This window comes from Pelodiscus sinensis, chromosome 4, assembly GCF_049634645.1.
Source record: "Pelodiscus sinensis isolate JC-2024 chromosome 4, ASM4963464v1, whole genome shotgun sequence".
NCBI classification, from domain to species: Eukaryota; Metazoa; Chordata; order Testudines; family Trionychidae; genus Pelodiscus; species Pelodiscus sinensis.
The window spans coordinates 72585865-72612729 of record NC_134714.1 but is presented as its reverse complement, the minus strand read 5'-3'; the positions used below and the strand labels follow the sequence as shown (position 1 = coordinate 72612729).

At 44.8% G+C, this 26865-nt stretch overlaps 1 protein-coding gene across 5 annotated transcripts in view; it reads left to right on the top strand.

Moving 5' to 3' along the window:
- The window catches only part of ZFYVE26 (zinc finger FYVE-type containing 26), a 72651-nt gene that overhangs the window by 39955 nt on the left and 5831 nt on the right, over positions 1–26865 (top strand). For 3 of the 5 annotated variants that reach the window (XM_014568646.3, XM_014568645.3, XM_006113399.4), the window contains exons 25-39: positions 1644–1820; positions 4272–4521; positions 6175–6273; positions 12319–12476; positions 13090–13259; positions 14289–14320; positions 16679–16815; positions 16929–17149; positions 17809–17956; positions 19541–19750; positions 21054–21272; positions 22409–22606; positions 23372–23574; positions 25980–26121; positions 26736–26795. In XM_014568646.3, the coding sequence (XP_014424132.2) occupies positions 1644–1820; positions 4272–4521; positions 6175–6273; positions 12319–12476; positions 13090–13259; positions 14289–14320; positions 16679–16815; positions 16929–17149; positions 17809–17956; positions 19541–19750; positions 21054–21272; positions 22409–22606; positions 23372–23574; positions 25980–26121; positions 26736–26795 (2424 nt within the window). The remainder of the gene's footprint in view (positions 1–1643; positions 1821–4271; positions 4522–6174; positions 6274–12318; positions 12477–13089; positions 13260–14288; positions 14321–16678; positions 16816–16928; positions 17150–17808; positions 17957–19540; positions 19751–21053; positions 21273–22408; positions 22607–23371; positions 23575–25979; positions 26122–26735; positions 26796–26865) is intronic. The other 2 variants (XM_014568644.3, XM_006113400.4) reach the window with 2 other exon arrangements.

Here is a 26865-nt window from a genome sequence, read left to right as displayed (position 1 = left end):
TTAGGCAGCAAAGCCAGGCTCGCAACTGTTGGGTTCCCGGAGCCCAGGCTCTCAGGTACACCCTCACACACCTTCACCCTCTTCAGTCAGTGGAAGTGCTCCTGGTGAGGATGCACATCACCGACAAAAGGGGGGTAATTACTGCAGTGATCATAAGTCTACCTAACATAGATTGACTCAGGTTTCTAAAGCAGACATGCCTTAGGCAAGGGGTGGGCAATCATTTTTGAAGGGTCAGGGCCTTAGGCAGAAGGGGAGCATTTCCATGCTCCCCTGTCCATAGATCCTGATTGGCCTGGGGGTGAGGGAGCGCATGGAATCTTTGCCCCTGCTCTCCCCACGACCCACGAGAGAACTGCCAGCTGTTCTGAAAAGCTGGCAGTTACCTCTAGGCGCCCACGCCCCAGGTGGCTGGAGGAGATTTTGCGCATTCCCTCTGTCCCCAGGTCAATCAGGGTCTGGAGCCAGAGGGAGCATGTGAAGTCTCTTGCTCCCTGCCCTGCCAAGGGTGCACAGCTGAATAACTGGCAGTTCCCTCTAAGCACCGGGTGCCCCTGCCAGGGGAGGAGACTTCACGTGCTCCCCAGGCCCTGATTGGCCCAGAAGCAAAGCAGTGGCATGTTGTCCGCAGGCCAGATCAACCTGCTTGGTAGGCCAGATCTGCCCCACGAAGGATCTCTTCCCCCCGCTGCCCTAGGCCCGAGCAAAACCCTCCCCCCTTTTTGGGGCTAGTGTTCTGGTGTTTGAGGGGTGTGTGAATAAAGCATGCTGGTTTAAAGGGTTACTATATAGCCATTTTGCAAAATCCCAATAACAATATTGTCATGTTTTTGGGTTTTTTTTTTTAACTTAATCAATCTGCGGGGTTTCTTGGTTTCCACTCAGTGTTAGAAACCATAAGGGAATGTTCTTGTGCTGTTAGTACAGAAGAACCAGGCAGTGAAACTGACCAATCTCATTTCACTGGGGGGGGGAGGGATAGCTCAGTGGTTTGAGCATTGGCCTGCTAAACCCTTGAGGGGGCCCACTTAGGGAGCTGGGGCAGAGCTGTCAGGGATGGTACTTGGTCCTGCCATGAGGGTAGGGGACTGGACTCGATGAGCTCTCAAGGTCCCTTCCAGTTCTATGAGGTAGGTATATCTCCATATGTTTGTTTTGTTTGACTTAATGAAGTGGGAAAGCAAAATGCTTTTGGGTTGAATAATCATAGCAGGTTTTTTTTATTAGTAACACAGAGAGAGAGTAATTACATGCCACCTTACAAAGAACTTTAGAATCCTTACAGGTTAACAGGATTCAGTAATTGACACTCTATTCCTGGTCTTCTATATCTCACTTGCTCTTAAATTAATTTAACTTGTAATTAATCTGTTTGTTTATAATTGTTAGGAACCTGTTCTTGATGATAGATCGTTTAAGTTGGGGGCAGTTAGGCAATGCAGTGATTTGCACATAGAGGTAACTAAAACACACCATCAGATATATATGAGGTTGTTACAATTCAGAAATATGCTTGAGAGACTAGTGGGGGGGGGGGAGTAAAATACCCTACTCTGCATAAGGCAAATGGAGTAGTTGAGCTAAGAGGCTTTCCCTGCTTTGTAGTCAGAAACATCTGGATATCTTTCTCTTGCTTGTTGTAGCTCTTACAGAGAATAGAAGACTCTGGTATGCGCCTTGTGATAAGTGAACAGTGTCTTGACAAGCATCCCAGCTTGGCAGCCTCTCACTTCCTAGCAAATTATCTCACTACCCACTTCTACAAGTACCTGACAGCTGCACGCCATAATGAAATCCAGGCTCTTTACATGGGATCAAAGGTGAGTAAAATCACAGAATCCCAGCTGCTTCACTGCATTCTGCATTTACAGTAAAATGTACTCATTCTACAAACACCTGGTGGAAGATCTGAGAGGAAAATTCTGCAGTACTATGTAGGAAAGTGGGATATATGAATTAGAGATGAAAGAAGTAGGACAGCACTTTAAGCCATAGGTGGGGAACCTTTTTTTGGGGTCGGGGGCCACTGACTCACAGAAAAATCAGTTGGGGACTGCTCATAGGTGAGAAGTGGGCGGGGGGGACCCTCACTGTTGCCTCTGACGGAGGAGGAGAAAGACACTCCCCACATTTCCCCTTGCATATCAGAGCCTGGCAAGGGGGACAACCTAGTAAATCCTGTGCACTCCAGCCTCCGGGGGGAAGCAGGGGGGCTGGATCACCAGTGCAGGCTCCCAGTGCTGGAGGGGACCTTGAGCCTTGGGGGCCAGACCCAGGCAGGCCAGGACCACATCCAGCTCCTGGGCCTGAGGTTCCCCACCCCTGCTTTAAGCCAGTGGTTCCCAACTGCCAGTCCGTGGATTGTGTTGCGCAGCGAACCGCTGGCTGCCGGTCTGTGGGGGCTGAGGTATACTGCTCAATGCCTCCCCTCCTGCCACGGCTGTTCAGAGAGGTGTGTCCTGCCCCACCTCTTAGCCAACCAGTACTGGGCAGGGGCGGGGTCTCCTCCTGGACGCAGAAGAGTGGTTTGCTTCATGGCAGGAGGGCTGCATGGAGCTTGGCACGGCAGCCTTAGAGCAGCTGCAACTGGGCAGCAGCGCTTAGCTGGCAGCTGGGCGGCAGCACAGGGCTAGGTGAGGGGGGCAGGGCAGGCACTGAGGGCTGCAGGGGTGGGGCTAGTGCTCGGGGACTCTGGGGGGGCAAAGCCAATAATGGGGAGCTGTTGGGGTGGGGCTGTTACTCAGGTGCTCTAAGGGGGGGCTCTAAGAGACGGGGGCTGACACTGTGGGAGGCTTTGGGTGTCCAGGGTGGGGAGCTGGCACTGGGGAGGCTCTGGGGGTGAGGTTAGTAGTGGAGAGGTTACGGGGGCAGGGCTGGCACTGGGAGGCTATGGGGACAGTGCTAATATTGGGGACTGGGGATTCGGGGGGGTTGGGTGCAGTGGGGCTCGAGACAGAAGACTGACACTGGGGGGGTCGGATGGTGGGGGACTCTAAGGGGTAGGAGGCTGGCACTGGGGCTGGGTTGGGTTTAGGGGACTCTGGGGTCAGTGGCTGGCACTGGGGATAGTGGAGGGGTGGGGGGGCTCTAGGAGTTAGGGCTACCTCTGGAAGGCCAGGGCATTTGGCTGAATGAATATGCAAATATGCATATCCAGTGTTATTGGCCCACCAAAAGTTTGCAAATGGGTTTGCTGGTCTGCAATATAAAAAAAGTTGGGAACCGCTGTGCTAGACAGTACTTAGTTCTGTGATGAGTGAAGGGGACTAGACTAGATGATCTCTCAAGGTTCCTTCCAGCGCTATGGTTCCTCCTTATCTTGGGAGAAGGACACAATCTACTATCTCAGAGCAAATTTTGGACAGTTCAATAGCTGTTTGATGCACTCTGAGCAATGTACTGCTACCGGTGTAATAATTAGCACATCACTGCTACCTGTGTAATAATTAGCATGTATATAGTTTATTGTATTTGAGGACCTCCAGATATAGGTGCTATTATTATAAAATCGGGATGGGAGAACTGAGGCATAAAGAGAGAAGCTGCTTTTGCAGAAGTCATATCAAATCCATGACAGGGCTGGGACTAGAACTTGAGTCTCCCGATTTTTGCCATCCCTTTCTCTTGCCACTGTGCTCCACTTGAAACATATATTGAAGCAGATTGAATGGATTGAAGTCGCATTAACTTGTTCTCTGCTCTGTAACATTACCAATATCAAACATGTTTCAGTGCTCCCTAAAATAACTGGGGCATGGTGTAATACACTCTTCCATTACCTGGCTTACCTAGGAGTGCTGGTATATTGGAGAATGACTGTAGTAAGTGGTTGCTCTTGGGAAAAGTATCCCTGCTGTCTCCTCTTTACGCTATGTTGAGTGTGGTGGAGTCCAACAGCAAACAATGTTAAGGATTGGGTTGTTTTTGCATGCTGTCTATTGTATTGGGAGAACCGTATTCTGCCTTTCTATAACCCCTCTCACCTGACAATCAGAAAGCACTTTGTACATGCGAATACCCACTTTACAGGAAGGTTGTGATAGTTTGTTATACAGATTGGGAAACGCACTCTTGCCTCAAGAGCTTTGCCCAAAGTCACATAGCAAGTTTAAGGGAGAGCCAGGGATAGACCCAGGAGTCCTGCCTGTCAGGTCTAAATCTTAACCTCTAGATATTGCTTTCTTCCCCATATAGAGCATTCTGATGATTACTTTTTCGACTGGGGGTGCTGATTGTGTGGTAATGGTCTTTGCCTCCTTCCTGTGTCAAAGGTGTTACTGACTCTTCCTGACCCCTACCGAGCTAGCTACTCCCACCTGTCCTCCAGACCACTGCTCATGTTGGAACAGCTGCTCATGAACATGAAGGTGGACTGGGCAGCGGTGGCTGTGCAGACGTTGCACCAGCTTTTGGCTGGGCAGGAGATTGGCTTCACTGTCGAAGACATGGATGCTTTGCTCTCCAAGTATTCTGAGAAAGCCCTTGACTTCCCTTACTCATTAAAAGAGAAGAGATCATCAGGTGACTATTTCATAATTTTCCTTTTTACCAGAGAAAGCAGGGGTGGAGGCTACCTTGTTGTCAGTCACCCTTAAGAGTACTCCACCCTATTTTACTTGATTGGTGGACCTAATATGTAGTAAGGGGTTTCAATAGCATCTTGCCCCCAAACAAACAGGAGTTTATCCATTTAGACCAAAAGGGGGCAAAGTACAGCCTGCAGGCCGCATCGGGCCCACCTGCCATTTTAATTTGATCTTGAGCTCCCACTAGAGAGGGGGGTCGGGGACTTGCCCTGCTCCATGTGGCTTCTAGAAGCAATGGCATCTCCCCCTTCTGGCAAGCTCCTATGCTGGGGGGTTCTATGCACTGCCCTTGCCCATAGCACCCTGCAGCTCCTATTGTCTAGGAACCATGGCCAATGGGAGCTGCAGGGGCAACACCTTTGGATGGGAACAGCACAGAGAGCTGCCTGGCTGCACCTCTGTGTAGGAGTCAGCCAGAAGGGGAACATGCCACTGTTTCCAGGATCTGCTTGAGGAGGTAAATGCAGATGGGAGCCTTCACCTCTGAGGCCGTCCTGTACATGTCCCAACTCTCTGCCTCAGCCCTGATTCCCCCCTCACCCTCTGAACCCCTTGGTCCTAGCCCAGAACACCTTCCTAGCCCAAACCCCTCATCCCTGGCTCCACTTCAGAACCTGTCCCCACAATTGAAGCCTCATCACTCCTGCACCCCCAAATCTTCAGCCCCATTCCCACCCCGAGCAGGAGCTCCACCCCCCCACACTCCAACTCCTTGCCCCATACCAGAACTGCCTCCTATATCCTGAACTTCTCATTTATGGCCTCATCCCTGATGCTGCACCTCCAGTCAGAACCCTCACCCCCTCCTGCATCCCAACCCTAATTTCATGATCATTCAAGGTTCTCTATACAATTTGCACACCCTTATGCGTTCCTTGGACCAAAAAGTTTCCTTGCTACTAATTTGACCTACACAACATGAAATATTTAAGAGCTGAGTCCTGTTAGTAGTCTCTGCAAAATCCTCTAGTTTAGGTGAAGTTCTTTCTGTATGATTGTCTCAGTCTCAAGACATCTGGGGCTAGAACAGCAGAAGGTGCTGCAGATCAAATCAAGTGCATCAGCAGAACTGTGTGAGCAGCCTTCTCAGCATTTGCTTACATTATGTCTCCCTCTAATGGTTGAACTTGCATATTAAAATATACATCTTTGGCTTGTTCCAGACAGTTGCTTGGAGGAGAGTCTGACACTCTAATATTAATATGTGCGTTTATCTTGCCATAGAATCAGATGCTTCCTCTTCACTTTGACCATCCTGTTCCAGTGCAGAGGAACCAAAATCAGATGAACACCTACAGGTGTTACATCTGTCACAACTGCAGTATTCTAGTAGAGTTGCAGCACCTGTCCCTCTATCCCTGTGTCTCTCACAACAGTCCTGCCCCGAGATGTGGAGTCTCTGTTTAAATCTCTGGGCAGTAAGATCAACTTGTGTAGTTTGCATGCTGGAGAGTTAGTTTGTTTGTTGGCTAATAGTCCTATATGGACTAACACACTTTTGTGCACTTCTATGAATGGATTATTTTAGTCTTCCTATTGGCAGATGAATGTATGGCTAATATTTTATCTGCTATTTCCTTTGTCCTAGAGTCTGTGATTCGTATCCAAGAAAGTCTCAATCTGGTATCAGAGTCTGACACCTCGTCCAAATCAGGATCAGCAGAACTGTCTCCTACCAGTTTTCCTGGTAAGGAAAAGGTCTGATGGTCACACTGACCCTGATCCTTCTCTTTATCCTTCTCTACTTCCCACTGTGCTCTAATCATGCATCCTACAAACCTCTTTAAAATAACAGTAGTTACAAAAGCCCAAGTAAGTAATAATCTAACACTGTTTGGAGGTCTAGGAAATGTGTGTTTAGGAAAAGGATCTCAGTTTGGTTCTTAATGCATAGATGACCACATCACAAAAATCACCAGCACAAATGGCACTAACTGTGCCCTTTCCAAGCAGTCCTGGCAAAAATGTCAAGTGCTCAATGGGCCATGGAGACTGTACTTTCCCTTTGCTCCTGAAATTTCCCATCATGCCAGGGCTAAGAAAAACAGGTAGGTGGTAGTGTAGGATAAGCTTATGCTGCAAATGCTGTGACAGTATCTGTTCTGTGACTAAACAGGACTTCAAACTCCAAAGCTGTCACCTTGGCATTCTTTATTGTGTGAGATTCTCTGCTTGAGGTCCTACTCTAGATCCGTTGTTCTGCCTCTGTGACCTTGACCCTGTCTTTCTTTTTTTTTTTTTCCTTTGTCCTCTGGAACTAGTTATTTTCTAGGATCAGAGGCCCCTTCCCTCTCCTGATGGGTAGGTTGTCATTTGTCTCAGTGGATGCTGCTCACCAGCCCAGAGCGCAGCTAGCCTGGCACTTTGTTAGCAAAAGCAAAAAAATAAAAATAATAAAAAAAGAAACCTTCTGAGAAGTTCATGCAGCTAAAAATAAAACATACCCAGTTCTTCTTCGAGTAGTGTCCCCGGGGGTGCTCCACTGTAGGTGAAGGGTTGCCCTGAGCCGCAGATCGGAGCTTTGTATAGCAGTTTCCCCTGTTGAGCCACGCATGCCCAGGAGGCGTCTCCAGCCCTTCCCACCTCCTGAGGAGCGTGACTCAACCCCCTCCCTTTCAGTTCCTCTTTAACCACCCTCGTCAGCAGACAGAGCAGCCAGGAGCTCCCTGTCAGACTATCTGACTACTTTTCCCTTAGTTATTTAGGCATAGTTAGCTTCCCCTGTTTTATCCTAGTTACTCTTTCCTTGTTTCTTTATATATAAAAAAAAAAAAAAAACTAGAAATAGGGAAAATAGACTTAATTAAATCTCCCCCTCAGGGGGCTTGAACTTACCTCAAACCGGGACTCCGGTGAACCGGCTTTCTCCCGTCTGTCAAAACAAGAAACACATAAAGACTTAAGAAGAAGAAGAAGCAAAACCACATAAACTATAACAATATAGAAGATAAATATAATAATTTCAAGAGGGAGAGAGCCCGCAATGTCCGGCTCCTGAGGTTTTAAAAAGTGCGGTCAAGGCCGGGACCCAATGCCAGCTTCAGATGGCCACTCGGACTGCATACAGTGTTTGCGGGAGACCCACTCTCCCCACAACTGTACCCACTGCAATTCCCTGACGGCGAGAGCCAGAAAAGACCGTGAGCTCCGCCTCAGGATGATTTTATTTGAAAAAGCTCTACAGCCTGCGGGAGAACAATCGGCACCGCGGCAAGAGCCTCCGCCGCCTTCCAGAAATGCCCCGAGAGCGAGACCCTCTCCATCCCGCTCTCTTCCAGCCTCTTTCTCTCCCAAACACAGAGGAGAGGCACACCAGGCTATGAAGTCCCCTGCCACTAAGGCTTCGGGGCGATCCTCCCACTCCGCGCTGGGATCGGGGCGCTCAACAGCTGAGCGGCCCCGGGAGCGCTCTAAGCATCCAGCACGGCATGAAAAGCCGGCGCCGATTCAAACCGCGGTGCCGCTTGCAAGCGTGGCACCGCTTCAAGCCTCTGCGGCACCCCGGGAGCGCTCTAAGCAGCCGGCATGGCATGAAAAGCTGGTGCCGCTTCAGAGCGCGGCACCGCTTCCAGCCCCAGCGCCGCTTCAAGCCTCTGCAGCGCCGAAAGCTACACCACGGCTTAAAGCTGCGGTGCCTCTTAAAGTCACAGCACCGCAGCAAAAGGATGGGCAGCCTCCGAAGCCACTGACACCAACTGATGCTCCGCTGGTCCTCCCACAGCCAGACAAGCAGCCAGATGAGGCTCCTAGGGATCAGCCCCAATAAGAGATTGATCCATACAGCAGGCATCACTATCTGTGCCTGCCCTCTACTTCTTACTCTCCTGAGGGGTCTCAATCAAGGGAATCCCCTCCCAGGTCGATATCACCGTTGTCTCTTCACGACGCTCCCCTTCCTGATGATGACCACCACATGGTCTATTCCTCGCGACATCCGTCACCTGGGAAGGCTTGCTCCCACCATTATAGGGCTCCACCACAACATGGCCCATGGCACCCACACTGGCCTTACCCACCTCCACCTTATCCACCGCAATGGGGACTGTGGGAACACTGGGATCCATATGGACACCGCTCCCCACCTCATTCCACTGTATCCTGGAGAAGTTTGCCTCTGCCACAACCCCTACCTCTAGCAAGTTTTTTGGAGGATGAGGTGGGACAAATCTCAGACAATGACTCAGATACTCAGTCAGTAAACGTCACACACTCCCATGCCCTTGATGCACAACCAGAGGACGCCGTAGTACCATCAGACACTGGAACGATTGATGATCTAAAACAGTTCCAAGAACTATTCAAGAGAGTAGCGACAAGCCAGAATGTCTCCCTGCAAGAGGTGCAGAAGAAACAATACCAATTGTTAAAGAATCTACATCCGACACTACAGGGCAAGATTGCCCTACCCATAGACGAGGCAATCATGGAGACCTCCCATACCGCTCATCCCAAGAGTTCTGCGCAAGATCCTGAGACACAAAGCCCTAGTCACCCTGATTGCGCCATCATGGTCTCGCCAAACCTGGTACCCATACCTTCAGAGGCTAGCGGTCTCAGGACGACGGCAGGATACTGCATCAACAACTCAATACCCTGCATCTTCACACATGGCTTCTCTCTGGTTCTCGGAGGTAGAAGAGCGCTGCTCCCAGTGAGTAAAAGACGTCCTCCTCCATAGCAGGAGACAGTCTACTCGGAAAACTTACCAACAGAAATGGACACGTTTCTGTCACTGGTGTCAGTGAGCCAAAGTGGAGCCCCGTGCCTCACCACTAAATACCATCCAAGACTACTACTATTGTAGCTGATTATCAGTAGTTTATAATCAAGCTGGAAGGGCATACTGAGTGGTATCCAGCAGAGATCGGTCCTAAGTTGGGTTCTATTCAGTATCTTAATAAATGATTTTGATACTGGTATGGAGAATACACTTATACATTTGCAGACAATGCCAAGCTGGGAGAGGCTGCAAGCGCTTTAGAGGACCCGACTAGAATACAAAATGATCTTGAGAAACTGGAGAAATGTTTTGAAATAAACACTAAGTAAACTTGAAATTCAGTAAGGACAAATGCAAAATACTGGACTTGGGAAGGAATAATCAATTAGAGATACAAAATGGGAAATGACTGTCTAGGTCTAGGAATGATTACTGCAAAAAACAATCTGGGACTTTATTTTGGATCACAAACTAAATGAGTCAACAACATAATGTTGTGCAAACTGTGATTATCGTTCTGGGAGGTATTAGCAGGAGTGTCAAAAGCAAGACACAAGAAGCACTACTTCCTCTCTACTCAGCGCTGATTGTGTCCAGGCATCACAGTTCAGGAAAAATGTCGACAAATTAGAGAAAATCTAGAGGAGAGCCACAAAATTGATTAAATTAGGTCTAGAAGACTTGCGTTATCAGGAAACATTAAAAAAAATGTGCTTGATTAGTCTGGCTTTAAGACAGTGTCTTAACTCACTTTTCTGCCATGCTTATCCCAGGTCTACCACCACATAAACACAACACAAACAATCCTATCCAGCCTGTGTCTGTCTTTACACATGTTACTGTAGTCTGCTGAGAAGCAGAAATTGAATGCCCAGAATTTTTAAGAAAGCCAGAGCCAGTTGTTGGATTGGACAAACTAGAGCCATTAGTTTATTGGCTTGAAACTATAAGTGTAAGTGTAGCCTATTTGTGATGAAATTTAATTGTTTCTTAAATTTAAATGAGAAATTTATTTTTTAAATATTTGTTAAAAAAAACATTGAAAAATTCAATTTTTTATCATTGATTTTTATCCACGCTGCTTTCAGAGTTGAGCAGTTGGAGAGCGGCAGCTGTTAATAAGTCACGCAGCTCTGAAGACAGTTTCCTGCCAGCAGCAGTGCAGAAGTAAGGGCAGCAATACCATATCATGCTACCCTTTACTTCTGTGCTGCCGCCTTCAGAGCTGGGTGAATTGACTTCCTGTTGGCAAAGAGCTCAGCTCTGAAGGCAGCACCGCCATAGCATCAGTAAGGGTATGCCATCCTTACTAGGGATGTTGAATTGCTTTTAATCAGCTAATCGAGTAGTCAATGGAATTTCCATCAACTACTTGATTAGTCAATAAGGGGGAAAACTGCAGAGCCTCAGGCACCTGGTGCGAGCCGTGAACCAGCTGATTCCCCGCTCATGCCCGTTCCCCCACTATACCTCTTTCTCTCCTGCCCCTACTGCAGAAACAGTGCTGGGGGGAACTAGATTTTAAGCTGACTCCCCTCCTCCCTCCCCCCTGTCCCCAGCACCAGCTTCTGCTCCTCCCCTACCCTGATAGAGGAGGCAAAGTGAGTAGTGACTTGACTACCTGATAAGCATACGCTCAACTAGTTGCTTACACTCCTAATCCTTATGACTGCATTGCTGCTCATGGTCTAAAAGGCTATTTTTTTGTTTAGCTCAGTAGCATGAGCCCACATCTGTCAACTTGGGTTGGAGGCTCACTGCTGCTGGCTGTGTAGACACAATGATCCTTATGCCTAGCCCTCCTGTGACTGGGAGGTTTGAGCCAAAGTCTGGGACCAGAACAACTTTCACGTAAAGGATCTCTTCACTGTGCATTTAGGGGAGAATGGCCCTGCAGGGTGGGTGTTTCTCACTTGACTTCCTGCTCTGTAGCTTTCTGTATTCTCCTTCACTGCAATGAAGAGTGCATGATCAGAGGTTATGCTATGAGACAGGTCTGGTATATTTAAAATCCGTGAACTGGAGCTAGGGAATTGGTCAGTGGATAAGAGACGACGGGAAAAAGGATTCAGAAGAGCAGCATGGAGGATGTGATACGTCAGCCTCTCTTGTATTCCTAATGCAAACATTACAGTGTTGGGCTTTCTAGTTCCTATAAATGTTCAAGTATTATATGAAAAAAATTAATTTCACTTGCATGTTCTGCATGTATCTGTTGACCTGATAGAACATCACTAATCTCCTTTTTCATCTGGTATTAATCTGCATGTTAGTGCTTGTCAACCTGAGGTACAAGAAGCCATTTTCTCTTAGGCTGTGTCCAGACTCAGGGTTTTTTCGGGAAAAGTAGCCTTTTCCCGAAAAAACTTCCCCTGCGTCCAGACTTAATTCGAAAGAACGCGGCTTTTCTTTCGATGGCGGTAAACCTCAATTTACGAGGAAGAACGCCTTCTTTCGAAAGTTCCTCTTTCGAAAGAAGGCGTTCTTCAATGTAAATAGGGCTTCTTCGAAAGAGAGCATCCAGACTCACTGGATGCTTTCTTTCAAAAAAGCAAGCCGCTTTTTCGAAATTTCTCCGTGCAGTCTAGACGCTCTCTTTCGAAAGAGGCTTGCAGTCTAGACATAGCCTTAGTGGGAGTATGTTACTTCGTTGGCGTTTAGCTTTCCATTTTTTGAAGTTGTGCATAAGCAATTTTCTCTGGATCTAGTGGGGATAGCTATGTAAACACAAAAGTAAGATTCACCTTTGGTAGTAGGTACTTAAGTGGTTGGAAGAGTTTGCAATCTATGTCGCATATGTTGTTAAAAGATGCCAAGGAACCCTCTTTTGCTTTAAAAAAATATCTTGTTAATAAAGCATCGGAATGTCATACAGTACGATGTCTGGCATGGAAGGTTTTCATTGCTAACCAAGGGGGTCAGCCTGATTCTGTACTTTAGCTTTATGATCTGGTCTCTGAGATTCCACTAAGCAGCCTAAATCCAAATCCATATTTGGCTTGGCTCTTCAAGGTATCATCCAATCCTCGAGTCCAAGAGAGAGAAGCCTGCCTCGAAATCTGTTTCCTCAAGAGTTTGTGCCACCTGAGGTGCCACCACCAAAGCAGCAATGGATCCCTGATGAAACTGAAATGACATGCATGGTCTGCAAAACAGAACGTTTTACTATGGTAAGGAACCAGGGTCAAATACAGATACTTCTAGGGCTGTGGTGCGGTATGGTTGTTTAACATGAAAGCTATTTCAAATGGACTGTTTCCTAAAAGCCCCAGTGATGCTAGCAATCTCATGAATTTGTCTCTCTTAATAATGTTGATACTGTCCAAATTGCCAGACAAACACGTGTTGGGGGGTGATTGTGAGGATTAAATGTGTTTGAGGTGACAGGTGAAATGAGAGAAATAGAACCTAAAAAGGAGGAAACTGATCCTGGGAAGTATGGATTTTGTGGAATGTCACTTTATTCTTTTCCAATCAAGCACAGTTTACAGAACTTCTGTATCTGGAGAGCGAAGAGCTAAAAGTTGAAAAGCCAAAGACTTTGGCAAACTATTCCAAATTGGGCACATTGTTCCTCCCTGCCATCACCACCTTTTGTGGGGGGAAAAATCTGTGGCAGACCTTAAAAATATTCGTGAAGCCTGAGATGAACAGGAATTATTTGCTCTTTGCTGTTCATTGTTTCTTATGGGGCAAATTCACCTATGAGCTGAGGTGAGAGAAACATCAGTTGCTAACTTACTACATGCCTCCAGTGAAGCCTAATCTCTCCTGTCGTCTCAGTTTAACAGGCGCCATCACTGCAGACGTTGTGGGAGGTTGGTCTGCAGTTCTTGCTCTACCAAGAAAATGGTGGTGGAAGCTTGTAGAGAAAATCCAGCTCGTGTATGTGATCAGTGCTACAGCTACTACTATAAGCAGTGTCCACTTGGCTTAGTCCAAGACACAAGCATGTAAGTCCTTGCAAGCAATTCCTGCATAGTTCCAGGTAGCCGCCTTCCCAGCTCTGGATGTGTGTGAAATTGCGTAAGTAGCAGCAGTGCAAGCACCCTGCTTTAATCTGACCACAAGGGACCACCTTCATGGATTCAGAATTGAGGCAGTGAATTAACTAGGCCTTGGAGATTGCCACCAAAGGGGCCAGTTATGATGGTGGGATTTGTGATGTATGGATGCTTTTCCCTGAAAATGGGACTTCAACTCATTTCATACAGACTCAATGAGCTGATAGAGGGTGTGGCTAGGGAAAGTGGGGGAGCAGTCACTGTATGACCTGCTAGCAATGAGCCTGCTGAGAAGAGGTTAGCATGGTGCAGCTGTGAAAGGGTATGAGAGGGAAGAATGAGCAGGAGCCCAATGGAACTTGGGGCATTTCCAAAATGTATCACCTGGGCCCTAATGCGCTTTTGTCCTACACTGAGCCTGAGCATCCCATGTCGCTCTTCTTTCACATCTTGAATTATCTGGAAATGTTTTATTTTTTGAGAGTGGGGAAGAGGAGTGGGTGGCTGGGGGGGTGTTTCTGTGGGGCAAAAAGGCCAAAGGGAGCAGGTAAGTTGGACGACAGAGGATCTGAATATTTCTTGTTCTTTCTGTACTGTGGCTGGTGGGGTATGTGCTTGTGAGGCAGCATAATCGGGGGACAGAGCAGAGAACTGGATGCCAGGAACTCCTGAGTTTAAATCTTAGCTCTGACACACACTTCTTCTTTGCCCTTAAGCAAGTGTGTAAACTCCTTGCTTTCTATTCAGCAGATGCAATACCTTTCCTTCAGGAGGATATAAGGATTAATTATTTAATGTTGGTGAAATGCTCATAGTGCAAACTATTTGTTTTTCTACCTATATATTTTTTGGGAAAAGGAGGTTGCTATGAAAATGGTAGCAATATTGAATGAGCCCTTTTGTTAACTGTCAGGCTTTAATCAGTCTTTCCTCAGCATGTTAGAAAGGGTATGAAGCTTCTGTCTTTCTGTTTTACAGCACAAAAGAGGAAGATCAGGACTTGATGGAAGGTGAGAACAGAGTAATGTTCAATTTATGCTTTTAAAAGTGCACGATTGTCATTTTTATGCTGCTAGTAAGCTGGAAGCTGTGCTTGTGGCTTCCACCAACAAAATCTTGGCTGTTTTCAAATATCATTGGTCTAATGTCAGGCATGCAGGAAACTACGAATGAAGCTGAAGTTTGAGCTTCTAGGTTCTAATTCCAGCTTGGATACTAATTGTATGACCATGGGCAAGTCACTTTTTTTTTTTTTTTAAACCTCTCCGTGCCTTAATTTACCCATCTATAAATAGTGATATGGCACTTCATATTTATGCTTCATATTTATAAAAGCACTTTGCTCTTCTCAAGCATCTTCAAGAAAAGGATCTCAAGGTACTTCATTAGAACAAGGGAAGTATTTTTCTCTCCGGTTGCTGGTCTAGGACCAGTGTTTGAGAGAGACTGTGAGTCTTGCAAACATTTGTTCTGGACTTCCAGAACATTTTCAGGCTGACATCGTGAGAAAAGAGCCCACAGAGCATGGGGCTATTTGAAATAATGAAATTCTTGTAGTAATTAAGATGAAAACATAAAACTTTTTAAAGTTTCTAAGTAGTTCCACAAACCATAAATAAGAGTTAGTATTTTTCATCTCTCCCAGTAAAGAGTGACAGACTGTTTGTTGTCAAAAGTAGGTCTTTTTCAGTGTTCCAGAGGAGCAACAATGGTCAGGTGAAGAGCAGCTAAAATGAGACTTGGAATAAATACAGACTAAAGCAACTGAAATGAAACTTCGTTAGTTGCTGCTGGAAGATCTGTGTCTTCATTACTTTTGTCAAGCTTTCATTTACATCTAATATTTAGTGCACTTCATTTCATTGGACCAGTGTAGCTCCTCTTGAGCATGACAACAAGTACAACTCCATGGGGCTTGGTCAGCTTCTCAGGCTTAGCAGGGAAGAACCACTGCTGAGTAGTGCAGCAAAGTGATACTGATTTTATTATGGGACCAAAGAGATGTTTTGCTGAATAAGGATTTTTAAGAGCTTAGATGGCACCTCACACTTTATTTGTCATCTATTATCGTCCAGTTCAGTTTGGACATAATTTTCTATGTATCTTAAGGTTTCATAGCACTGCCTCTCATAGTAGAATCTGAGTACATTTTATAAGTCTATAGTAGTATTCCTTGGATTTTGTGAAGTCTGTGGCATTTCCCCCTTTTCTGTGGAAAAACTATGCTTGGTGTAGAGGTTGGGGTTTGACAGAGGATGTTTGCCTGCTTTTGAGGATAGAAGGAAGTGTCAGTGTTGTCACATTTAGCAGCTAGTATCTCAAATCTCTGCATCAGAATGGTAATGCATCCCAAATTTGCTTTACCATAGTAATCGGATTTACCTGATTTTCAGGCTCCCATACCTCATGGACTACAGTACCAGGGCTAGAAATGAATGCTATATATCACTTGAATGCTGAGATCCCTAATTTTTGATGGTTATGCATGGATTAGAGCAGATACTCCTTGAGATCTTACTTTGAGATACTGGACCTTTATAAAACTCTGGTCTCTCAAACTAACAGTACTGCTCTGGCATTGCTCCAGAACTTCTGGGGGTTAGGAGAGAGAATCCTGAACATCATAGTTAACTAGATCTGGCTTGAATTTTTTTCCCCGTGGAAAACTTTAAAAAAGAAAAAGCTTTTACTGGAAAAAAAAATTCTCAACTTTTTATTTAAACACTCTCCCCCAACTTTGTAGCTTTGGGCTGAAAAATTAACAGCTGACTTAGAAAGCAGACGTTTTTGGTGACATTTTTTGTTTAGCTGAAAACTGATTTTTCTATAAATTTTTTTGACCGGCCATGTAGTTTTAAGCCACACACAAATACTTTTCAGCTGGGAGGTAAAGTTGCTAGGTTGCACAGCACATCAAAGAAAATTCAAACAAGAAAACAAGTAGGTAAGTAAGTCATTTAGTGCTTTGTCTACAGTCAATTTATTGATTCCCCTACCCAACAAATATAAATATTGTAGCTCATAGTCAAAAACAAAGGGGGCATATTGTAATGGTATATTGTAACCAAAATGGGTAATCATGAAGCATACACTGAATTAGGGATATGGGTAGTTGTTGAGAGAAATATTTTAGACAGTATAGGAGTGGAAAGCTGCTACTGTGCATATAGAGTGGCTGCTTTCTGTGTGGTTTGTGTTGTGCATGTTGTATAGGTGAAATTGTTTCATCCCATTAACTTCTGGAGTGTGTACTGAGAACAGCAAAGCAAGGTCTGATAGTAAAGCACACAGAATAACTTTGTGACATGCTTTCAGCTAAATTTGCTGCCATCGCGGATGATTCTAATTAGCTGGTTCTTCTTTCTCAGTAGCACAGACCTCTGGTAATGGAGGCTTGGATTACTCGGCAGTGATGAGAATACCCAGGGCAACTGAACTTGAGTGGCTTCTTTCTCTGAATGAAGATGAAAATGAAATTGTGCGTAATGAATTTTATTATGAACAGGTAAGAACTTGAGAGACCAAGAGGTGAGTCCAATGTACTAATTTCCCATTAGAATTCTATTCAGAGTTGATGCAGTGTCCATTTACAAGCTCTTGGGTCTTTTTACTCGGCAGGCCCCAAGTTCTTCCTTGTGTATTGCCATTCTCAGTCTGCACTCTGATAGTACAGCATGTGGGCACCAACTTATACAGCACTGCTGCAAATTGTCCCAAGGTCTGACTAACCCTGAAGTGGATGCTGGGCTTCTCATGGACATCATGAAACAGCTGCTTTTCAGTGCCAAGATGATGTTTGTCAAAGCTGGAAGGAGCCAGGATCTAGCTTTGTGTGACAGGTAAATTGCCAGCTGCCCTTTGGGATTTATTGGTGCTCTTAGCCTTCTTTTAAGGAATGTAAATGGGGTTGAAAGGTGCTGGACTAACCTTTCTATAGGTCAGTCTCCTGTTTATCCACAAAATCAATACTTGGAATACTAAATTCTTGGAGTAGATGGGAATAACTCACGATGACTATTTAAACTTGCTGCTTGTGCTAGATGGGATTTTCTTTTTAAACCTTAACATTTTGCCTGTTTTCGGCCACCTTTTTAATGTGGGCTTTTACAATGGTACCTGACAGGAATTTGAAATATCATTTCTTCCTGGGGCATCAACACAAGGCAGAAAAGAGTGGGAAGTGCAGTGCATGGGGTCCCAACTGTTCAGATAAATGTGCCACAAAACCAGACATGGCTGTACTAGTATTAGCCAACCTGGTTGAATGAGAAGCAGATATCAGGAGCAGCAGAATGGCTTTAGGGCAGTTCATTAAGAGAGGGAAGTAGAGCTAGAGTATCAAAGGTACATTTGGAAGCCCCAGTAGTTGGGAACCACTAATATAAAAGACGCCATGGACGAAAGGGCCTTGAAGATTCTTGCTAATGATCTTTAAAGTGCAGTGATGTACTGTGTGTGCACATGCCCATTCATGTCATTCCTTCTTCCTTCTGCACAGTTATATCAGCAAGGTGGATGTGCTGAATATTTTAGTTGCTGCCGCCTATCGCCATGTACCATCTCTGGATCAGATTCTGCAGCCTGCAGCAGTAACGAGGCTAAGGAATCGTCTTTTGGAAGCAGAATACTATCAGTTAGCTGTTGAGGTAACAGGAATGGAGGGATGCAATTGTTTAAACTCTGTTTAAATAATCTCGGATGGCTTGCTTTCCTCACTGAGTTTAATTGATGTGATCTGTGAGATTAAATATAAAGCATTTGCTGATCTTTGTTCATAAATGATGGAGTGTGATTTTTTTTCTTTAAAGGAAAAATTTAGAAAATATTTTCAGATGTTCAGTTTAACCACAAGATACATTCTGCTTAGAACAGTCAGCCACAGACAGCGATAGGACCCTCATCATTGGGTACAGTTCCTACTAAGAAAGGCAAAAAACTAGACGTGCACCGTCAGGAACAGTCCTGCATTGGAAGGGAGCTAGGACATCCAGTCTAATAGATCTTTCCTATCTACAACTTCTAGGGTTTTGTAATGTAATTTGTACTCAAGGACTCTCAGCCCTGGTCTACACTAGGGGGTTATTTCAAAATAACTCCTCCTATTTTGAAATAACAAGCAGAGCGTCCACACTACCAATCCCATAAGAGGCTGGTTGTTTCAAAGTAATAGCTCCTGCTTTCCTTGAGGAACAATGCTTATTTTGAAATAGTTATTTCGAAATAGCAGTAGTGTGGACGCACCACTATTGCTATTTCAAAATAACTACTCCCCAGTGCTTCCTGGTGCTCTAAGTTGAGGTAGCACATCTACATGAAGGGAGCCTGTCTTAGACTGATTTCAAGGCTTCCCTGTAGTATGGATACGCTATTTCAAAATAGTTATTTTGGGAGTTATTTTGAAATAACTTATTTCAAAATAATGTCCTAGTGTAGACATGCCCTCAGACGCCTTCTAGGGCAACTTTGAAAAATATTCACTTGTGAGACAATGATTAAGACCTTGACAGCTCATCTGTTCATATGACTTATCCTCTCCATTCTGCCTCCTTGTCTCCTTAATTTCATAAGATTCTGTTTGTGGAATCAGAGTTATTGTGGAAAAGTCTCAGGGCGTAGCCGTGTTAATCTGTATCTTGAAAAAACTTAACCAATGAGTGGTCATGTATCACTTTAGAGACTAACAAAAAATATAGATAGGATCATGAGCTTTCGTGGGCACAACCCACTTCAAATTAATGGAGCAAGAGGCACAGAAACCCCAAAATTAGAATTAGGATTTCTAGTGGGAATAAGCAGCATGAGCAGATGAACTGCTAAACAAAAATGATTCCTGTTTACATACAAACATCTCTGCTAAAGAAACAGTGGGATGGTGTTTTCTGTCAGCAGCATTGTGTGAAACTGAATGTTGCCAATACCTCATGGAAACATTTTGGCAAGGCTATAAACAGAAAACCACTAACACTTTCTATCACTTCCTAAAACACAATCCTCTTTTAATGTTGTTCTGTTCCTGTAATAAAACTGTACAATCTACTATGAAGAAGAAAATTATTTTACCTTTAGAAGTGTAAAAATTGTTGGATTGAATTTTCTTTAGTATACAAGAAAACATTTCTTCTTTGGGCAATGGAAGGTAACACGTTTTTATTAGGGGTGTAATTATCTGCTTCTCTCTTCTGTGCTGTGTCTATGTATTGTGTCCGGCTAACTAATGATTTTGGGGTTAGGTTTCTACGAAGACGGGGCTGGATCCAGGTGGAGCATGGCATGCCTGGGGCATGGCTTGCCTTAAAGCTGGGAACTTAAGTTCAGCAAGAGAGAAATTCAGCCGATGCTTAAAACCACCCTTTGATCTGAACCAACTGAATTATGGCTCAAGACTGGTCCAAGATGTGATACAGTATCTGGAGTCCACAGTGAAGCCCATACTCCTGGTGGTAAGTAGCTGTTCTACCTGCTCTAGAGAACTGTACTAAAACTGCTTGGCATACTCCTTTAGGGCAAACATGATTCAACCCGGGGAGGGACAAGAGAGGTGGGTATCCAAATGGGTTAATGCTGGAGCAGTCATATGAGATGGCTTTTGTCATTTTGACATCATTTGCATATGGAACAGATGATGTGAGGATTTGTACCACAAATACTGAAGCCTGCATAGACGCCCCACTGGCTGCAACCCACAATCAGTGACCTAACAGCAGAATGATAGGATTGTTTGTGGATTTCTGCTGTGCCTAGTAGATGGCGGGAGGGGCATGGCCCTTCTTTTGAAGGTTATGCAGTAACGCAGAAGCCCATCTGACTGCCATTTGGAGGCCAGTGAGAAATGTGGTGACGGTCTTAGTCTAGTGAATCCTTAATGAATTGGTGTCCATATCATTATGTATCAGAAGTGGCATTAATTTGCCCTTGTTAGTTTCAGAGACCAAGGATTGCATGAGTCCTAGAAAATACTCTTCTTTCCTTTCTCTATCACTGATGCAGCCCTTCCAAATTAACCTGTGGTACTATGACTAAGGTCATTGTTGAAAAGGCTGCATTTTTGGTAAACGTTTTCTGTTGTGTGGTTGGAGAGCTTTAGTTTCCCAGACTCACAAACCGGAATAACTCTCATCAATGGCAGATGCAAGTTTAGTTTCTCTTTCGATTAGCATTTTGTCAGCAGTTAAACCAACTATTATATCGTTATACAGGCTGTACAATGTGTCTTTATGAAGAGACTAAGTTACGTCCAGCTGCACAATGTGATGTTGTGTATCTTTTGTCAAAAACTGATAGTTATGTAATAGTTTGAGGGTGAAACTTGGGATCTCAGAATCTCCTGACTGAAATAGAATTTTTGAATGTATGTAGTTGGGGTTCATTGTAAGCTAGAATTAGGTACCAAGAGCAATTTGAACCCCTATTAATGCTTTGAATTTTAAGTAAACTGGAGTCTCAAGAAGGTCCCCCCCTACTGTGGTTATATTTGTGCTCCTGACATTTCTGATCTTCTGATAAGACAGCAAATCGGGGAGTTAAGTGCATATTTGCTGAAATCTCTGCCCGCAGCAAAAATATCTTTTTAAAATCCTCCTTTAGTGGCCTATCCATATTGGGAACAGAACCACAGTAGCTACAGTCGTGTTTAAGCATCACTGATGCTAGCTGTCTGCATCAATAGTTTCCCTATCTGCCAGAATAGTCTTCCTGTTAATTGTTCCTGGACAGTCCCATGTCATTGATTCTCTTTCTTAATAGCAGGACGATGACTACTTTGCCACATTGAGAGACCTAGAAGCAACTCTGAGGACACGAAGCCTGTGTCTGGAGATGATGTCCGAAGGAAAGATCCAACACAACAGCTACTATCAAGAGTGCTTGTTCTATTTACACACTTATGGTACCAACCTAGCAATCATTAGCTTCTACATGAGACACGATTGCATGCGAGAAGCACTTCTACATTTGTTAAATAAAGTGAGTAATGAATTCTGCTGGCATCATCAGAATTTGCACTTGTATTATTTAAATTGGAGCTTTGAAAACAATTAGGGAAGACTTCTCCCTTCCTCGAAAATCTAAGATGGTGACCAAAATAGTACAGTCTATAATGAATGAATGCAAATCCAGCATGCTCTGTTTCCTCTGAGCTTGCAGTATTTATAATCTCATAGACCAGTCTCTGTGGATTTAGTCCAAATGACTGAACATCAGTGTCTTGTTATACCATTAACTAGCAGTATTCCATCTCGGAATTATTATTGCCCCATCCCCTTGCCAAAATAGTGAAGGCTAGAAAAGAGAGCCTCCAATACTTTCAATCCACCCGTTCTTACCAGGATCAAAGCTACTGAAAAATACATACATTTTAGACTGTTTTGGATTTTAGCTGGTTCATTGAAGATTTAGATTGAAATAAGTATGACATAGAACATACTGATTGACATACCTACCTCCATTATCCCCAAGCTGTTAATTGGTTTATTAATAAGTAATTGTTTAAGTGGCCTTATCAGCTCTGGTTTCTCTTTTTATCACTAGTGTGATTGCTATAGTTAGAACTGAGAAGATCCATTCTAAGCCCTGATTCTCAGTTATCTTTTAAACATATCCTACTTGTTCTTAGTTAAGAAGAGATTTTTTTTTAATCTGCTTGCTTTTGCGAGCCCAAGGGTGAAACGGTAATTCAAAACAATTTCAGGTTGAAAACTTCACACCATAGCTTGGACGACAGTGACACTTAAAATGGCAGTTCTCACTTTCTGGCTCTCTTACTGTAGTGCAAGGCTGTTTTGGTGCTGAGGCTCACACCACTCCAGGGGAAAAATTCCACTGAAAAGTTAACTTGTTTCTGCCAAATATGTTTTTGTTTCTGTGCATACTGGGCTTTGTAACTTGTGCTGTGCAGTGGTTTTTAAAAATACAACAAACCCAGTCACTACCCTGAATGAAGTAATTAAACATGATAGAATCCCTTTAAAAAAAGAGTTCTGGGTGCCTACTTTTGCCAAAAAGTAGGGTTAACTTCTCTGTCGCTGGTATTCTCTTCAGCGGCATGAGAAAAACCTGTTCCTGCAGCTATTTTTCCTCAAGCTCCCTTTTCCCCACTGTAGGAGAGCCCACCGGAAGTGTTCATTGAAGGGATCTTTGTTCCAAGTTATAAAAGTGGGAAACTGCACATGTTGGAGAACTTGCTGGAAACCATTGATCCAGGTCTAGAGTGCTGGGGCATCTACCTCATTGCAGCCTGCAAACACTTGCAGAAAAAGAACTACTACCACATTCTGTATGAATTGCAGCAATTTATGAAGGTAAGGTTGAGGTGTGTTGCCCTCCTTGTTAATTGCTGAAATAGTGAATAGCATCACCCTATTTGGCAGTTTTACGCAGGTGTTAGACTCTGCGTTAGTCACATTATGTTCTTCTGTGAATTCCCTGGGGTTTCAGTTGGAACAAGTATTCATCAGTATCTTTCATAGGCTCCACACTAGCTATTGTGTAATATTGCTGTGCACCGTGAAACAGTTGTTCTGTTTCGTCCCACAGGTGGCTATGTTTCTATGTTGCATCCAATCATTCCTATAAGTCTAGTTATGTACTACACTTTGGGATCCTTCGTGTTGATAGCTGTTACTGAAATTTAAAACCACTCAAATGAAAGAGTAATTGCAGAGTCCATGTCTGCAGTTGTTCCCTGTTTCACATTTTCTAACTGTGGGGTTGTTTTGTGGCTGGTGAAACCTTTGAAGTATAAGCTGCAAGGAGCTTTCTGATCCTAGGAAGATCCCAGGCAATACTGTCTAGTCATTGCTGCTGTGCTTAGTGTCATGAATCTGGTCTTGTCACACTAGCTTATCTGTTGCTTTCATTGCATGTCCTCTTAGGGAGCCATGATGTTTGCTTTGTGTGAGCATTTTAGTACCAACAGCCAAAGTAGCTCTGAAGATATGCTGCCTATTGATGCTCTCAGTCTGTTCAGCTTCCGAGTCTGTGTTTCTCAACATCACAGTTCATAGCCTTGTTGTCACATGATCCGCCTTTTAAAAGTTCATTGCTTGCTTGTTTGTTTCTTCCAGGATCATGTCCGTGCTGCCATGACTTGCATTAGATTCTTCACTCACAAGGCAAAGTCTTACACAGAGCTGGGAGGCAAACAGAAATGGCTCCTGAAGGTCAAGGACCACCTCAAAGTGTACCTGCAGGAGGTTTCAAGGAGTTCAGGAAGGAAAAAAGCTGCTTGCACTTTTCGAAAGAAAATGACTGCCGCTGATGTGTCAAGGTATCTGCAAAACACAAAATAAAATTCTGGGAATGAAGTTTTCTTTGATTAGGGAAACTGGTTGGGCTTAGATAACACGTTCTACCTAAGCCCAACTCAAAATCAGTCTTTTTGCTAGTGTATATGTAGGATAAACACCGTTCTTCCTAGTCAAGACAAGCCACAAGTGCAAGAATGTTGGGTCTTGTACCACCTCTCCCCCGTATGTAGATAAAACTGATATGGGTATAGTTATAACAGGGGTCGGCAACCTATGGCCAACAAGCCAAATATGGCTCTCTAGGGAGCCAGATATGGCTCTTCTGGAGCCCCAACTCAGTCCCCTCCTCCCCCCATGCTCCCCCACAGCAGGGAGCCCACACTGGCGCTACAACCCTATTTTCCCCCCCATCACCTCCCCTCTCCCCCACAAGACTGCAGCACCAGTGCGGGAGGGGCGGATAAAGCCCCGAGGCTCTGCACTGGATCTGGCATGCGGGGAACAAGCAGAGTTAAACATGACTTGGCATGACAGTGTTGTCCCCTTCCCACCCCCCGGGCATGGGGGAAACCAGGAAGCAAAGATAGATCCCTTCGTATTCCTAATTTGTTCCCTCGGGGGACACTTCCTGTAGCCTCCCCTCCAACCCTTCCCGGAGGCAGCAGGAAGCGTGTTACATGTTGCTTGATGTGCAGCACAAAAACAAGTGCCCCCCACGACCACCCTCCACTCACTCCCTCAACCAGACAGCCTGCTCCCATCCCTCTAGTCAAAATCCCCCTGTCCCTAACCAGAGTCCCCTCTGCCCCCAGCCCAAAATCCCCCCTGCCTCCTGGCCAGACAACCTCTGCCCCCTGGCCAAAATCCCCCTTGCCTTCTGCCTCCTGGCCAGGCAGCCTGTCCGCTGGCCAGACCTCATCCCCTCCAATACCTCACCTCCTGCCCAGATCCTGTACTCCCATCCCTATCCCATTCACCAGCAGCCCTGTCCTTCACACTTAATCCCTCATTTTTGGCCTCAACCCAGAGCCGGGAGATAGGGGGGGTGGAGAAAACAAAATCCACTAACCCTGGAACCCCAGAAGAGTAAATCTAGCCTGAGGTCTTGAACGTCAGTCCTCCCTGCTTCTCCCCCCACTGTGGTGCTGGAGCACCAGGGAAGTGAGGTGTTTCAGTTGGGAGTCACTTCAGTGAGGGTTGGGGGGTTTGGAGGTTTTTTTTGCTTCTCACTTGTGTGGCTCCCTCCAACTGATTTTTCTGTGGGTCAGTGGTCCCTGACCCAAAAAAGATTCCCCACTCCTGTTATAAATAGACAATATTGAAACCTTTCGTGTTGGACTTAATATTTTTCTTTATTTAAAAATGAAGTCTGGCTAACAAGCCCCCAGTTGGGGCCCAGTCCCCATCTGGCTGCGTCATTGTAATACTCCTGCTTCCCCCCTACATCCCAACTCTGAACCAATCATACACATGAACCCCCTGCCCTGAGCCCCTCATATCCCTACATCCCCAGCTTCCTATACCCTCACATCCCTAGTCCCCTGCCATAACATTCCTGCACCCCCACACACCCTAACCTTGTGCCCGGAGTCCCTCATGCACCCCAGTCTCCTGCCCTGAGCCTCTCATACACCCCACCCAGACTCCTGAATGCCCACATCACCAGCCCCCCGCTATAAGATTGACAGAAGACAACCTGAATGCATGCATGAAGCTGTTATGCCTGACCAGTTATGATGTAAACTTCAAAGAAATGTGTGAAAAGATTCAGCAGCCAAAGTCCCATTAAATAAAGTCTGTGAGTACAGTGTTCCATTTGTGCTATTATTATGTCAGTTATCAATAATATTAAGTTGTATATTTTCAGTCATGCAAATGGGCATTCTTATACGGCTTTTTGTTGACCACTTGTTCTGAATTTTGATGTAGTTTGGCTCTTTGGTTTGAAAAGGTTGCCGACCCCTGGCCTATACAGATTCCATTTTGTTTGCTAAGCTTACTGTCTGAATCATACCAGTGTCTAAAACTATAGTCCTCTAAAGTTACTGAAAGCTTACATATTTGACTACAGCTTAACAAAGATTAGTCTTTTTATATGTGACTGGGAGGAGTTATTAGGGATCCACAGCTGGTTGGTGTGTGTAATGCTGAACTTCAGGTGAGCACTTGTAATGCACGTTTCCCACGTAGTTCTGGAGAGCACTTCAGTGCTGCAGATGGGGCTAGACAGAAGGAGCTAATGTTAATATTACCATATGCCCAAGTCAAACAGCAGCTAAAATAGCCATTTTTAGTTTATGAAAATGTGTCTGTCTTATCTATGTTTGAGACACGTAATATAATGAAATTAGTGGAGGGAGCACTTCATTAATAGTTGCCTGAATCCTTTACCCAACTAAATGAAAAAATTTTCCCCCCAATCTAGGCACATCAATACAGTTGAGCTACAGATGGAAGTCACCAAGTTCTTGCATCGGTGTGAAAGCTCAGGGACCTCTCAGATAGCTGGCTCAACCTTGCCCACTCTTTTTGGAAACAATCACATGAAGATGGATGTAGCTAGCAAGGTACTAGCTGCCATTTAAACATAGCATTGTTTCATTCAAAACGTGAACATTCTGCCGTAGCCTGACCTATTCTGTATAGGATGATTTTGGGGAACCAGCAACACTCATCCGGTCCCTTTCACCAGGACAACATTCACTAGAAATTGGCCTGACATGCACTCACTATCTCTTTTTTCTATTAAAAAGCTTAAAGGTAGAGGATTTGGAGAAATTCTACTCCTGATCTAGGCTTTTAAAGAGAGTTATAATAATAAAGATACTTTTCATTTGCAGCTCTCAGTGCATTTTAAAGCTAGATAAGTATCCTTATTCTTGTGTTACAGGTGGAGAGAAGTTACATAACTTGCCCGCCATGGGGCAGCTGGCAACAGAACCCATGCCTTTGTCTCTCCCTGTCTGGATCATGCTGCTGCATCCCATTGTTAGAGATGACTCTTAACAAACCTGTAAATTGCCTTTTGACAAAAACTATTGCAATGCTAAACTCAGACAGGAAAATACCTAGGGTGCTTTGTAACACAAGTGACTTCATTTCCTTGTGAGTTTTTTCTGCACAAAACCAAGTGGCGCGCTCTCACTTTCCCCTGTGTCTAATGTCTGCAATTTCTTCTCAGGTCATGCTGGAAGGGAAGAACATTGAAGAAGGTTTTGGAATTGCATTCAGAGTCGTCCAGGTATGGAAAACCTAAGAAGTTTCTGCCTGTGAGGTTGATCCCATTCGTGTAAAGAAGCACTGTTTATTAC